Source organism: Cynoglossus semilaevis, chromosome 18 (genome assembly GCF_000523025.1).
Source record: "Cynoglossus semilaevis isolate Cse_v1.0 chromosome 18, Cse_v1.0, whole genome shotgun sequence".
Lineage (NCBI taxonomy): Eukaryota > Metazoa > Chordata > Actinopteri > Pleuronectiformes > Cynoglossidae > Cynoglossus > Cynoglossus semilaevis.
Genome location: NC_024324.1, coordinates 13305189 through 13320492, shown reverse-complemented (window position 1 = coordinate 13320492; position 15304 = coordinate 13305189). Strand labels below are relative to the sequence as shown.

The window sequence follows — 15304 nt, the reverse complement described above, 5'->3', positions numbered from 1 at the left end:
AGTGTTTCTTATAATAACTCCCACCTCTTCTCTTTTTCAGCCATATGAACAAGTCTGGGTTCACACAAAAAAACCCCAAAGAATATATAAATGATGGAGGACATTCCTGTCCTCCAGTGTGTTTGACATTTAGGACACAGGGTGTGGTGAGGAGAAGGTCTGCATCTGAGCCTGCTGCCCAGAGGAAGGAGCTAACACAAATCACTGTCCATCTTCAAAGGTGCAGTTCACAGCATGTAGACCAGAGTGTGTGTGTGTGTGTGTGTGTGTGTGTGTGTGTTATAACTGGGTACAAGGACATCAATCACAAGCAGGTATTAAAAAAAAAAAAAAACTCTTCAAGAGAGAAAAAAAAGAGCCGTTCCACCAGGATAACAGCTGCAAAACTGTTTTGGTGAAGACAGATTTATTTTTTAAACTAAACTTTAGATTTATGATAAATGGCTGTAGAATAAAGTACAGTGCAGTTTTTTTTAAAAAAAGTTTTATAATGTAATGCAAATGTAAAGAGAAATTAACCTTAAGAACATCAACAACATCGATGATTTTCTATCCATCCATCCATCCATCCATCCATCCATCCATCTGTCAGTGTCGGCTCAAATGTACTGTGTCGCCCCCTATGTTGAATCAACCAGTCTCTGCCTAGTACTAGTTCTGGTAATCTGATTAATCACAGAGTTGCTATGATGATTAATAATGATTAATCATCACAGCAAATTGTTTGTTTTGAGGTTTATATATATATAAAATATGTCAACTATATAAACTATATATATATCTGTGTGTGTTAATGTGTGTGTTTATATATATGTATGCATATAATTATCTCACATTATTTCATAAGATAATGTATTCATAAATGATTTCCCCCCAAACGTTCTTCTGTTTTCACAGATCATATCTCTGGTAACCATGTAATAACCACACACACGCTGGGTTTTTCTACCTGGGCTACAAACACACACACACACACACACAAAGACGAGACCACAGGAAGCCTGAAAAAGCTCAGGGTTTTGTCACAGTGGCTGAAATAACTGAGGAGACTAAAAATAAAAGTCAGTCATGCAAAAAACTGATCACATGTTGCTTTGACCGGGGAGGAAATATTTACAGAAATAAAGTTTAACTTGGTTTTACTTTAACTTCATTTTATTAACTTGTTTAGTTTTGCTGAGCGTGACAGGTCTTTTTTGTTCCGAACGCTCTGACGTTCTTATTTTATCTTCGAACATCAGATGAATCGGTCAGTGATCCGTCTCCACTCTCTCTACAGTAATGAACGTCACAGAAACAACAAATACAACAAAAACAGAACTGATAGTTTTCAGTTCAGTTTGAAGTGAAAACTAGTTTAATGTCACCGAAAACTTAGCCTTGACATAATAACTGGGTTTTTAAAAGGTGTCAAACTCTCCGATGTGCAACCCCATATTCTCCCCCCAACACCAACCCCTCCACCCCCGCCCAGCTGCGTAGCCCCCTCATCTAACCACGTGTCAGATCCTGAAACCAACCTAAAACTGTAGACCCTTCCCCCTCTGCTGATTGGCTGTTTAAGAATAACCTCAGGTGAACATTTCAGTGAGGTCAGGACTGAAACACAGAGTGAAACAGGACGAGTTATGGTAAATGTAATTTGGATTTTCAAGATGAAGTTCCTTTTTTGGTAAACAATAACTTCCTGGAAACTTGGGTTGGATGATAAAAGAAAAAAAAAACTGTTGCTAGAAACTGAACGAGACAGAAATACATCAGCCGACCTACATCAGAGAACAGGAGGTCACCATAGTTTGAGTCTTTAACAAGTCTTTAACAAGTCTTTAACAAGTCTTTAACAAGTCTATGTGTCTACAGTTCTTCAGTTTAACAACAAAAACCTCCCATGAGTCACAGGTTTAATGAAATTTAAATGTTTTCTGTTTTTTTGTAGAATCAATGGATAACATTGTCTAGGACAACGACTTCGCTAAAGATTTGAAAAGTGCAACTCTGATTGGATGAACAGTATTAAGGTTAAGGTGGACTGAAGAAACTGTTGACTAATGATTCAATGACTTGAATGACTGGTCAAGTCAAAAATATTCTCCATCAGCAAAAAAATAAAAGGTTTCAACAACAGCTAGGGGTCAGTCTTTGTCAGCAGTGAGAGGTTTGGTCAGAGATTATCAAGAAAATCAAGGTTAAAAAGAAGATTCTGAGAGGAGTAGTCTGTGGTTGTGATCGGTGGAAACTGCTGCTGAAAGTGTGTAATCTTCAAGGCTGCGTCACATTACAAACAGATAACAGAGACGTTCTCAGAAACAGAGCAACAAAAAGACAAGCAGTTTAGTTTTATATGTTGATTAACTTTATATAATAGTTTCATTTGAAGATTTATTCCACTTTTTGTTCTCGGCCTCTCAGTGTCGTTGAATGTCTTGATAATCCAGTTCCTGAGACTTCAACTGAGCTGTTTTATTGTCACTGAACATGAACGCTGCTCCTTGGAAATGTATTATAGTGACACTTCAACCAAGTCCTTACAGTTAGAGTTGTAAGTCAAACTCTTTTTACCACGTCATCAGCAGGATTATTAATGCCAGCTAATGCTACATGCTACAGAACGGCTGGTGACCTTGTCCTCTGTTCACTGTCATGTTCTGTATCAAACACATCAGACGTACCTAGAACACAGAGTCTGAAGACGTGGTGCCGTGTGTGCGTCTCACTTCTCTCAGCCTTCTTCCTCATTCAGATACAGGAAGTGAGTTTTTTGTCACTCATATGTAGAACGGTCGACACACTCCTGGGCCGGGCGTTCTGCACTAACTCTCCTTCAGCAGCTGAGAGCAGCAGCGACAATGTCAGGCCTGGTCTGTTGCCTCATGTCCGATGTCTGATGTCAACACAGCAGGTCGGTGTCTTCATTTCCATCTTCTCTACAGCAGATCATCAAAAGAACTCTGATCTTTCCACACTGTCAGAACGTGTGCTTTTATTATAATGAGTCTTTGAGACATGAAATGCACCTGTGAATACAGTCATGTTAGTTAGTGTTAGTGTGATTTCAGAGAGAACGCTCCAGTGGACGTTCGTATCATCTCTTGTGTCAGCTCTGGTACTGTGAGCTGACACAGCTGAGTGGTGGTTCACTGGGAGCTGGTAGGAAGTTACAAACTTTGCAACGTTTTGGCAACAAGAGGTTTAGTGGTTTTTCAAAGTTGTCACTTACAACTGCAATAAGTGCAGACTGAGACATTCGTTTCACTGCTCTAACTTCAGGTGGTGGTGCAGCTGGAGGATGGGGAACATGATGAGAGGCAGTGGAACGAGAACCAACAGAAACGACAATCAAACATCACACAAGAGTGAGTTTGAAAACATGACTGTTTTTGCTGATTTCTTCTTACCTGCAGCTCTTTTTCTGAAAAGCAAAATAATAATTTACTAATAGTATTGTCAACATTTCTCATGTGTTTGAACTGTACGAATGAAAAAATCTGTCCGTTTAAATTCAGTTGATTAAATGGTGTTTAACTTCAGCTTCTCCCACCGCTGCAGCTCTAATGATATTTGCAAGTAATAATCATATAACAGATAAATTATTTTAATTATTAACAAAAAGTATCAATACTGCTGATGTCATTTTGCTTTATTTTAAAATGCAATTTAATTATACAATTAATTATTCTTTTTATTTTTAATTAATAAGTGTACCATCTTTTTGTTTCATCTTTAAAACAGAAATAATGTGCTTTTCAAACACAAGTTTACAGGACATTACAGGACAAAGTTAGTGAAAATGATCATGTAAAATAATAATTAAAAAACCCAGAATTGATCAATTTGACAGGAGTCTGTAATGATGACAATATTTAAACATGATGGATATTTATCAGCAAAAAGTTGCGGCTGAAGAAAAGAAGAAGTTTATGTATTTTTGAAATAGACAAAGTTTCCAAAACTCTTAAAAGAGTTATGAATCCTGTTTATTTTAATATCATTTATAACAAGTCAAACAGTGAAGTGACCAAACCTAGAAGTATATAATCATGTCTGTAACTTTTGCGAACATCATCATCGGTGGATGCCTCAGGGTTTGTCAGATCCTGTAAATCTTTACAGTTACAGCTGAAACTCATCCAATATTTCGACACCAAATTCTGTTGACTGTCGGACAAATATGTCAAAACGTTCCATCGACTGATCGTTTCCTTGTTGTGGACACGTCTGTTTTCAAACCCATGTTATCGTGATGTTGTTCTCAGGGTTGGACGAAGACATTTTGGCGGTCGTGCTTCAGGACTACCCGTCTCCTCAAATCAGCGAGCCCACCTACAGGATAGGGGAGAAACTCAGAGTCCTTGAACGGTACGGCCGTGTTTGACAAACGCACCCCTGTGGTGAGAATGTCAAACAAAAATGAAGAATTAGAGATGGAATGAAGAAGTGCCTAAGGGTCAACTTTTAATTCCGTCTTTGTCTTGTCATGAACAGCGGGGACTACTGGTGGAGAGTTTGTTCTGTGGGAACAGGAAAGGAGAACTACATACCCCACAGTCACGTGGCCACAGTCTACCATGGGTAAATCAACCAGCACTACTGTTCAAAGTGCGGTGGAGTGTGTGTGAACGTACACTTCACGTCAACCGTGTCTTTTTCCGACACCTGAACATCAGTGGTTTCGATGTCAGATGCCGTCATTATTGGATGATTCAGGTTTGTTTTGTTTTTTTGCAGTGGAAAATGAAAATGAATCTGTTCTTGTTTTTCTGTAGCTGGCTTTACGAGGGGGTGCAGAGAAAAAACGCAGAGGAGCTGCTGCTCCTACCTGAGAACAAAGTGGGTTCTTTTCTGGTGCGGGAGAACATGAAGGAGCGAGGTAGCACTGAAAAAAAAATTACTTTTTAAGTTTTTAACAAAACATGTTAAGGAATGATGTTCAGAGGTTTTATCATTACATCTAAGAGTTGAAAGTTTTATTTTATTTAGCTGTTGCTCGAAAATAAATCAATTTAAAATCTGAGCAAAAACAACTTTGATTGGAGACATGGTAAAACTTGAAGCGTTGCAACATTTTTAGTACAAGCTTGGACTGATTTTTGTTTCCATTGTTTCCAACCCTTTACACTGGCTATAGACAAAGTATTCTATAAAAAAAATCATAAGGCATAAAAATCTATTGCATAACACTTGGCTTAGTCAATTAAAATGTACCATGTCATTTCCAGCAGTGACCTTTGACCCTTGACCTTGTTCATGTTCCTCTCCTCAGGCACATACTCACTGTCAGTGAAGCACCAGGTCATCAAGCACTATCGAATCCACAGACTGGACAACAGCTGGTACTTCATCTCCCCTGGTCTCACCTTCCAGTGCCTTGAAGACATGATCAGCCACTACTCTGGTGGGTGGAGGCAGCAGTACACACACACACACACACACACACACAGCTCATGCTGCGCACAGACAGAGCCGTCTGATCATGTGCGCTCATTCAGTCGACGCCCCAAAAAAACCTGCATCTAAAACGGAACTGTTTCTTATCAGTTCTCTATATTTTTTTTTACACACAGGCAACTTCCTGCCGTGACAAATCATTTTGATAGAAAACACCTCAGTCACTGAGCGCCTGCCTGAGGTGACGATGGTTGATGACTTCAATGTTCTTATTCTGTTTCTATTACCGGAAAACATTTCTTCATTTGGTAGAAATTCCTGACCGGACGTTTTGTCCCAGTGACACCACGACCTGACCCACCCTGATGATGTCACTTCCTGTAGTCACACCAACCTGTTGATTTTTCCAGAAGCTGCAGATGGCCTGTGTTGTATGTTAACTTCACCTTGTTTGTCCGGCACGGCGACGCAGTGGGATGCCGAGCCCATAGCGCCACCTGTGGTCATGAGACGAAACTTTGACTGGAAGAAAGTGGACAGGTACTTACTCTGTCGACACAAAAGGGCTTATTTTATTTTTGTTGGTGTTTTGAATGTAACAGAGAATAAGAGAACATTCAGATAAGAGAAATCAGATGCTGCATATTGTATTGAAGTAGACCAGGTGGAGGCGCTATTGCTCAGTGGTTAGTGCAGGTTATGTGTTATTTAGAGGGTAACGTGGTCTGCAGGTCTGTATGCACATACTGTTAGGCTGGACACAATCATCCAAGTTTCCTATTCCTATACGTAGCCTCTAAAGCAGTGGTTGTCAAACTTGGGGCATGGTCCCCTGTGGGCCATCAGGGGTGCTAGGAGGGCCGCAGAAAATTTCGGTCAAGGATAAGAGAAAAAAAGCACAACAAAATGATCTGTGCAGCCCTGCTAGATGCTGTTTGGAGGGGGGCTCTAAGGTACTGTGTATCTTATTTCTGTGGCTGTCCTCTGATTCCAGGAACCAGCTGGTCAGCACCGACAGCTGCAGTGACAGCATTGTGAGCTACGGCGTCAGAAACAGCATCGCCGCCTACCTGTCCCTGTCTGAGGACCAGGACCATCCCAGGACACGCACGAAGGACAGGAAACGGAAGTGCAAAACGGTTTATTCTTTCCCTGAACACAACCTTGAGAACAGTGACATCTGAAGGTGGCAGCAAAAGACCACGTCTTTATCCAGTGCCGTGCTGCCATTTGAACTCGTCCAATTATAATGAGGGACCCAAAGCTGTAGAGGACAATAGTGCAATTTTAATATGAATAATGACTTCTCCCTGCATTAACTCAGAACTTACTATCTGTACATGAAGTTCACGTTGGAAAAAAAAAGGTGCGCCCCCACCCCCGCCCCGCCCCCACCTGTTTATTCCTCTGACAATCTCAGAGGAAGTGAAACTGTTCCGTAGTCACTTCCCAGGTTACAGTTACCGTAAGTTACGTGCAGGAAGTGTGTGATGAGTCAAGACGACCTCGGTACGTTCTCCTCAGGTAAAGACAAGCTGGGTTGAAAGTCTTGTAAAATAGGGGAAGTGTGTGTGTGCGTGTGCGTGTGTGTGTGCTGTTATTTATGCATTTATTTTTTCAGAAGATACCATTGTTTTGCGGACATTTTTTGGAGATGCTCAACGAGTATTTTAAGGGTCAAGATCTAGTTTGGAGTTAGGATTAAAATTACAGTCAAATTACAGTAAAAGTAATGATTGGAGTTAGGCATATTTCCCTGGGTGGTTAAGGTAAAAGGCCAGTAGCACACAGAAAAGTGTGTGTGTGTTTTTAATGGAACAACTGCTGCTCCATCCTGCAGTGACTGGTGTAGAGTCAGCATTAGTCACTCACGACTCCAACTGCGTCTCCTCACACGTGGAACCACACTGGAAAATAACTGTAGGATTAACCCTCTGAGGGACAAATGACCGTCAAACCTACGGAAGTCAAACCTAAGGGAAGCTGTTTCGTTTTTGGGGACAACAAACACGCCCAGAATAAACAGGACTTCCTCCCCCTCCTCCCACTCCTCCCCCCGGTCCATCTGTTCATCCATATTTAAGCAGGAGGATCTAAAAACAACAGCTACTCCCTGGGACCGTGCAGCATCCAGGCCAATATCAATGTAGACCAGGAAGAAGATGCTTGATCACGCTTCCAATCATCACATCTGTGTGTGTGCAGTCAAAACAACAGCTCTCAGTGGGGTAATGGAAGGATGAGGTTTCAGCTCAGACTCCAGAAGAACCAGACGCCCACACAGATGTGTCTCGTCTCACACCACCAAAGGTCACGAGGTGACTTTATGCTGAGACAAAGGGGTTTCAAATCAGAGTTTGGTTTGATCTTCCCAGGGACGGACGCACCAAGAAAAACACGGCACTCGACCTGAACCAATAAGGAGACGGAGAGTTCGGGGACTTTATTATAAAAGACAAGGACAGAAAACAAAGAAGAAAAATTCCTTCATACTTTGTTGTTGATCAGTCTCAGCTCTGCCTTCTCCACCCGTGTAATGTTGCTAATTAATAATATGTTTGGCTCTGTGTTTCTGTGAGGTTCAATCTAGTCAGTATTTCCTAACCAAACAAATCAAGATCAGCCTCAGATGTTCATTTTTCATCAGAGAACTAGAATTTCAAATTTGGTACACTTTGAAAATTCAAAGAAATTCCTCCAACCCCCCTTCCTGTTTTGCCCACGGAGCCAATGAGTTAAACTGATTTTAAATCATGACATTGACTCTGCATTTGACAAATAATCAAACTGTAAAAAGTGACTATTTCTGACTCTGTATTATTGTCCCTGTCTGCCAGCTCCTACTGATGAGTGAGTGGACAAATGCAGAGTCTTACTGCTCTGCAGTTTTGGAAACTTTTGACATCACTCACTGCTGCAGTCGTAAAGATGTGCTGAGCATCCTGACAAGGTGGAAAAGGTGGGAGGGAACCTTTTCCACTGTCGGCAGGGCAGGACCACTTGGTTCTTAGCCTCAGGGAATGAGTCGTTTAAAGGTGAACCGGCGACCAGAGCCAAGAGACACATTCAAGGACGTCCAGACAGCAGGAGAAAACAAACAAGATGTGGAACAACACTGTGGAAAAAAATGACTTAAATTCAAGGAACATTCAGGGACTTTTTCACCTTTACACCAGTGACATTCAGTGTCATCACCAGGGTGTAAATCACTGACGGGTGACAAACAAACAAACAAACAAGACAAGGACCCGAGGGTCAGGCAGAACTGAATCAGTTGTTCTGGGAAACAGTTAAATAATTTTTATTTGGATAAAAAGCAACAACATGTTTCAGCTGTGGCTGATCAGCCAGCTGAGTCTGAGCCAAGACGATCATGTCGGCAGCGGGGCTACAAGGAAACAGCGGAGGTAGAAAGTGGAGTGGAGGACAATTTGAAGCAGCTGTCTGCCACGTGTCTGCTCGCAGAAAAATCATTAGCCGTTCCCTGCCGTGTCTTATGAGGCCATTTCTTGGTAAACCTAAATAATCCCAGTTGTTTTCTTCTTATATGGGCAACGTAACTTTAGAGACCTGTCAGGTTTCACCGCCGTGACATGAGGTCAAACCATCAGATAATATCCAGGTAAAGACAAAAACAAACATAAAAGTTTTGAGGAAGTTTGTGTTATTATTTAATTTTGACTTCCTCTTTTTATTACAGAGAAATGATGACGTGAATTAGTGAATTAGTTTGTATTTAATTTGAAACCAGGATCAAGACAGAAGAACTCTTACTGAAGAAGAACTATTATAATGAATATTCTTAGTGTTTAAGGAGGCGGACTTGGGTCTGGAAAGCTTCAGGTTTGAGTACAGCAGCTTCCAAGTTACCACTGAGGTGCTCTGAGCATGGCACCGTCCCCACACACTGCTCCCCGGGCGCTTAAAGCTGCCCACTGTTTACTTTGGTGAGGGGTTAAAAGCAGAGGTCACATTTGGTTGTGTGNNNTTAAAGGTGAACCGGCGACCAGAGCCAAGAGACACATTCAAGGACGTCCAGACAGCAGGAGAAAACAAACAAGATGTGGAACAACACTGTGGAAAAAAATGACTTAAATTCAAGGAACATTCAGGGACTTTTTCACCTTTACACCAGTGACATTCAGTGTCATCACCAGGGTGTAAATCACTGACGGGTGACAAACAAACAAACAAACAAGACAAGGACCCGAGGGTCAGGCAGAACTGAATCAGTTGTTCTGGGAAACAGTTAAATAATTTTTATTTGGATAAAAAGCAACAACATGTTTCAGCTGTGGCTGATCAGCCAGCTGAGTCTGAGCCAAGACGATCATGTCGGCAGCGGGGCTACAAGGAAACAGCGGAGGTAGAAAGTGGAGTGGAGGACAATTTGAAGCAGCTGTCTGCCACGTGTCTGCTCGCAGAAAAATCATTAGCCGTTCCCTGCCGTGTCTTATGAGGCCATTTCTTGGTAAACCTAAATAATCCCAGTTGTTTTCTTCTTATATGGGCAACGTAACTTTAGAGACCTGTCAGGTTTCACCGCCGTGACATGAGGTCAAACCATCAGATAATATCCAGGTAAAGACAAAAACAAACATAAAAGTTTTGAGTTTGTGTTATTATTTAATTTTGACTTCCTCTTTTTATTACAGAGAAATGATGACGTGAATTAGTGAATTAGTTTGTATTTAATTTGAAACCAGGATCAAGACAGAAGAACTCTTACTGAAGAAGAACTATTATAATGAATATTCTTAGTGTTTAAGGAGGCGGACTTGGGTCTGGAAAGCTTCAGGTTTGAGTACAGCAGCTTCCAAGTTACCACTGAGGTGCTCTGAGCATGGCACCGTCCCCACACACTGCTCCCCGGGCGCTTAAAGCTGCCCACTGTTTACTTTGGTGAGGGGTTAAAAGCAGAGGTCACATTTGGTTGTGTGCAGTCACAATGACAAGTAGTTCACTTTACTTTCCTTTTATATTTATTGTTCCTTACACATTAAAGAGTCGCCTCCTGTCCCATTCCCTGGGCTAAATTTGGGAACAAAGTTCTCAAGTCAGCCTTGGTTCATTTGTTGGTTCAATGTACTGTTTAGAAAAAGCTACATCATGGTGGTTTGTTTTGTGTTTCTGCAGAAACATGCTAATGAAGGCAGCTCTTCAGCTGTGGTCTGAAGACTCTTACAAAATAAACCTTAGAGCTCCTTTATCTCAACAACTACGTGCTGCACCCTGCAGATATCATGGAGGATATATGGAGGAATATATATGTATATTTCTGTATCTATAGTTGTCTTTAATCATTTCTATTTTTTATTATTATTATTTTATTCTGTCAACATTACATTTCCCCGTTGTGGGATAAATAAAGTTTCATCTAAGTTAAAGAAATTAGACAATTCTTCTCATTATGTTAATGTTGCAGTACTACATCATGTGAAGTACTTTTTCAGAATGGTCGATGCAGTTGTGTTTTTGGGAAACTGCCAGCAGGCTGACACTAAGAGTAATTATCAGGAAGGAACTTGAGATAAGTAAAGATGGATGGACTGGAGGAGGAGAGTGAATATTTGTCTCCCGGGCAGGAGTTCAGATATGATTGATGGAACCAGAAGTCTTGAAGTACTGCGACGGCTCTTCTAGTCTTAGCCTGGACATTGTAGGTCCTACCAGTGACGGTGTAGTGTCCTGTCCGCTGTTGAAACAAACCAGCTCACAGAAAACCACTTCCTGTTGTTTACACATTTCCACGGGCGGAGCAGAGAATGACGCCACCACGGGGTGAAGACCTAGCATTTCTCAAATGCTGTCAAAAGACACCGCACATTTTTGTGCAAAAATGTTTCGACACAAAACATCACAGTGGTGTACGAGTGTTTCGACAAGTAGGGAGGGAGACGTTCTGAGGCAACATCTGCTGCCAGGGACATTTGATCCTTTTCTTTCAAACTGTGGACACGTTTGCTAAACACTGATGTCTTTTTAGACTTTATCTGAAGCAGATGTCTGATGCTCACTACCTGCCAGTCCACGATGTTTATAGTACACTCACTAAAGTGAGTGAGTTTGTTGTTGAGGGAAATAGATTTGACCAGGGACACAGACATGTGACCTTTAAACTGGAGTGATTAGTCAGTTAGCTTAGCATCAGCATTTCCTCAACTGTCTATAGACGTACACCTTCAAAAGAACAAGGAAATAGATAGATGGATAGATAGATAGATGGATAGATAGATAGATAGAGAGAGTCTGGTCTGATCATGACATGGTGACAACAAATGCAATTACAAAGTCATTAATTGTTTACTGCTTTACTTGTGGTATATCTGCTAGACTAAGCACCACTAGATGTGAAAGATTCTCTAGGGAAGAGGGTTTGGCAAAAGGGAACAGATCATAAAGTTGATTTACACACACACACACACACACACACACACACTCATTTTTGGATCCTGAGCCTCGTGCTGTCTTTCACTGAAAAGCTCTGATGTAATTGATTGAACTTTTGGCCTCTGATTACAGTGAACACAACTTTAGATAAGTGGGTGTGGGAGCCATTTAGAAAAAAAGAAAGTTGCTCTTCTGATAGACATGTCAACTCAGTAACCCTACATGGACCCGCGTCACTCCCACAGCCCAGTTCCTTCTGCAAGTTTCTGTGCCGTGCACATTCCCTGGGTGACATCTTAATCAAAGTTCATCCAAATCAATACATGTTTTACCCCAGAATTGATCGGTAATTTGAAGAGTTCAAGCTCAAAGGTTATTTTATATTGACTGACTGCAATTGTCAGCATTTCACAGAATCTGTTAAACACCAGTAGTTCTCTAGCAGGGGTCGCCAACGCCTCACTTACCAGCTGGCAATAGCTCGACGCCCCTTTCCAAGGAGTTCGCTAAAGGCTAATGAATCAAACAAACAAACATTTATAAACTGGATTTTCCAATCAAAATGGACACTTGTCCCGCCCCCTTTCAAAAACCAAATGTTTATTTGTCATTTAGCTATCAATCAAAATTTGCCGTCAACCTTGATTCGTCAGTGTTGATGAGTGATGAGCTGCAGTCATGATGGTGACAGGTGTCCAAACCAACAAGGGGATTCAGTAGTCGCTGTTGTTGGACACAGGGAGTTGGTGATAACCTACCTAGACAAGAAAAAACAAAAAAAACCCACTTCTGTTCCTTCAAACAACTCTCTCAGTCTGCATGACAACACTGAAATATCTCATCTGTCTCTCCTGCAACTGCCACAGACTCCCCCACCAATAGAAACCCTTCAGTTTTCTGATCCTGGCTTCACCCAGATGTGTGCCGTCCAGATAATGATGAAAACCACATGCTGCAGCGTGTTTCCTATAAGCCCTGCTGGAATTGTCCTTTTTGGAGACAGCGTCTCTCTTCCTTTTGGCACAAGAGGACACCTGAAGGTTGGACATCTTCCATGTGGAGGATGCAACAGTCACAGCCAAACAGCAGGACTGAGAGAAACAGCGGGTCACTGTGGCAGTAGCTGACGTGGAGCAGGAGTGTGTGTGTGTGTGTGCCTGTATAGCTGGAGACACTGGAGATGCCTGCCTAAGAGCCAGCAAGTGAACCTCTAAGTTGAGTCTTCAGGACGAGGAGTGTTTTATTCCAACAGTGCGCAGTAATGAGAATGAACTCAGCCTGACAGCTACACTCTTGCACAATGGACAAAATAAACACACTCTGTGTCACAATCCACAGAGTTCATCTGGAAGCTACAGTAACAGGAGGAGGTTTAGTGTCCAGCGCAGTAACAATGTACGACTGTCTCGTTCCACGGTGCAGATGAAGTTGTGTTCACTGTAATCAGGGGCCAAAAGTGCAATCAGTTACATCAGAGGTTTTCAGTGAAAGACAGCACGAGGCTCAGGATCCTGACTGAACGATACTTTTGGTCCATTTTAGCGCTTTTCCAATCATATAACTTCTGGCTAACAATTGGGTATTTCTGTTCTGCTAACTGATCCTGAACTGTGCGGCAAGCTTCGAACTGTTATCTCCACATTATGTGGCAAAATTTAGCCAAAATACTGCAGGACACAAAACTCAATGTACTTTTTATAGACTTGCCTTCATTTATTTTGTAGCTAATTAAGAATATTGACTAATTTTAGGCTGAATTTATAAATAAATTATGGTCTTGCTTGTTTTTGTCATATTGTCATATGTTGACATGTTCAGATATTTACTTTTTTATGTTATTATGTTTTTCTGAGTTTTTAGAACAAAATATTCACTTGGCAGCGTGTTCTGGGGAATAAACATGCATTTTGAGGCTTTTTGTTTTGCATTTTTTGTGATAGTAAGACTGTACTAAAGCTGTTAATCCTGATCGACACACAAACAAACTGCATATCACTGGAATACTCCCTCTCTGGTCAACGTCTCCACAGTGGTGTAGTGTTCCAGCTCTGCGTTAATTGCACACTCAACCGACCACAGACACAGCAGTAATGGAAAAACTCATTACGATAAGTCTTGACAGCACATTTTTCCACGTTTCGGTAGCCGTGATTAGGAACATGGAAAAGTCATCGTGCCCCCAAACTCCAGCTGGGTCTGTCTGGCTCATGTGTTTCCTTCCACCCAGTCATGTGACTAAGATGAAGTCATCTTCACCTAATGGGCCTTGTGCAAGTGCCATCCCTATCGTCCTCACTGTGCACATCACAGTCAGATATGTTTGGTATGTGATCAGCCTGGGTCGTCACATTTAGGGAGGCAGCATTCCTTAATCCAGACTCCCAACATACTTCCCCAGTGCATTTCCACTTTTCTAATTTAACCAACTGTTTCGTCAGGTACGGGCTCATATATTGTTAGCAAAAGCCTGACATCTAGCGGACAATGTAAAAGATATCAGCGAAGCACAAAAAACATTTGCCAGAAAATATATTGCTGCAATTAACATTTGTTGTGTTACAATAAAATTATTACGCATGTCATTATTTAATGTTTTATTATGACTTTTACCACAGAGACCTCAAACAGGACACATTAACAATGTAATATTTTCGTCTCGTTTATTTTGGTGGAACTTCTTTGTTGTAAATCATTTCACTCTCGGTGTTTTCCTGCTTTGCGGCAGATTCCCCACACTAATACGTTTCAGCTGCTTCTTGCTGCCTTAGTTACTATTTAGCTCCATTCCTAGTAAATGTGCCAGTGCTCTATTCTGCAAGGTATCTCTTGTTTTTCTGTTTCTCTTTATTATTGTTGTTGTTTTTGTTATCAATGCTGGTATCAATACTTTTGGTCATATTTAAGCCAAATGTTAGCCAGTAGTTCCTTTTAAACAGCATATTGGACCAATTGAACTTGGTTTAGTGGTCTAAGTTTGCAGCCAATTTAAACTGGTTGAGCGTTCGGCCAATTTTTTTGGGCAAAGCTATTTGTTGTGAGGATTGAAGCACAGCCAGCAGTAAAAATTAAGATCAAGATCATGAGTAAATAAACTGGCACCACAAGTCTTGGCTCAGATTGACCAATATTCTTAATCCTCTTAAGTCCTAAAATGCTGAAAACAAATAAATGTGTTTTTTCCCCTTTTTTTTGGAAAACCACAACAAAACCCTGATTTGATAATACACAAGTCAAGTATTTTTAAGCAATACCTACATTTGAATTGCAAAACAATAAATTGTGTGATTGAGCTACTCTGTAACAACATAATTCTTTTTTTTTTAATTCTGATCTAATGCTATGTAGTAAAACAACTGTGTATACGAGGTAATGGCAATACCTGTTGTAGTGTTAGTAGTAGAAACAACAACACATATTCCAACAAACCAAATGTATATATTGTTATTATTATACTATTTGCTCGTCTGCTGGATAACTAGAAATAGAATGGTCGGAACTGTTCGTTTCGTTGATGTATCCGGACCGTTTA

The 15304-nt window shown here is 41.1% G+C and overlaps 1 protein-coding gene and 1 long non-coding RNA gene across 5 annotated transcripts; one reads left to right on the top strand and one right to left on the bottom strand.

The window, feature by feature from the left end:
* Positions 1-2745: 2745 nt before the first annotated feature.
* sla1a (Src like adaptor 1a) lies at positions 2746-13689 on the top strand. 4 transcript variants are annotated; one of them, XM_008331991.3, is made up of 9 exons: positions 2788-2899; positions 3057-3147; positions 3268-3353; positions 4254-4356; positions 4483-4569; positions 4764-4867; positions 5261-5392; positions 5796-5925; positions 6380-6667. In XM_008331991.3, the coding sequence occupies exons 3-9, from the start codon at positions 3287-3289 to the stop codon at positions 6567-6569; spliced, it is 813 nt and encodes a 270-aa protein (XP_008330213.1). In that variant the 5' UTR covers positions 2788-2899; positions 3057-3147; positions 3268-3286; the 3' UTR covers positions 6570-6667. The 4 variants fall into 4 exon arrangements, 3 of the variants coding, with proteins under 3 accessions (XP_008330214.1, XP_008330213.1, XP_016896889.1); XM_008331992.3 differs by lacking the exon at positions 3057-3147 and having other exon boundaries at positions 2746-2899; XR_003052725.1 differs by lacking the exon at positions 2788-2899 and adding an exon at positions 9380-13689 and having other exon boundaries at positions 2907-3353; positions 6380-8420.
* On the bottom strand, positions 3958-5555 carry LOC112488545 (uncharacterized). Its single transcript, XR_003052731.1, has 2 exons — positions 5273-5555; positions 3958-4320 (listed from the first exon to the last, which is right to left on the bottom strand). It is a non-coding gene; the product is annotated as an uncharacterized LOC112488545 (long non-coding RNA).
* Positions 13690-15304: the final 1615 nt, after the last annotated feature.

Excerpts from the sequence above, each read along its gene's own strand:
- sla1a (XM_017041400.2), top strand. The coding sequence starts at position 3,287 with ATGGGGAACATGATGAGAGGCAGTGGAACGAGAACCAACAGAAACGAC. Across the intron at positions 4,868-5,260 it reads GGAGAACATGAAGGAGCGAG|GCACATACTCACTGTCAGTG; the intron begins GTAGCACTGAAA and ends TCCTCTCCTCAG. Across the intron at positions 5,926-6,379 it reads GACTGGAAGAAAGTGGACAG|GAACCAGCTGGTCAGCACCG; the intron begins GTACTTACTCTG and ends CTCTGATTCCAG.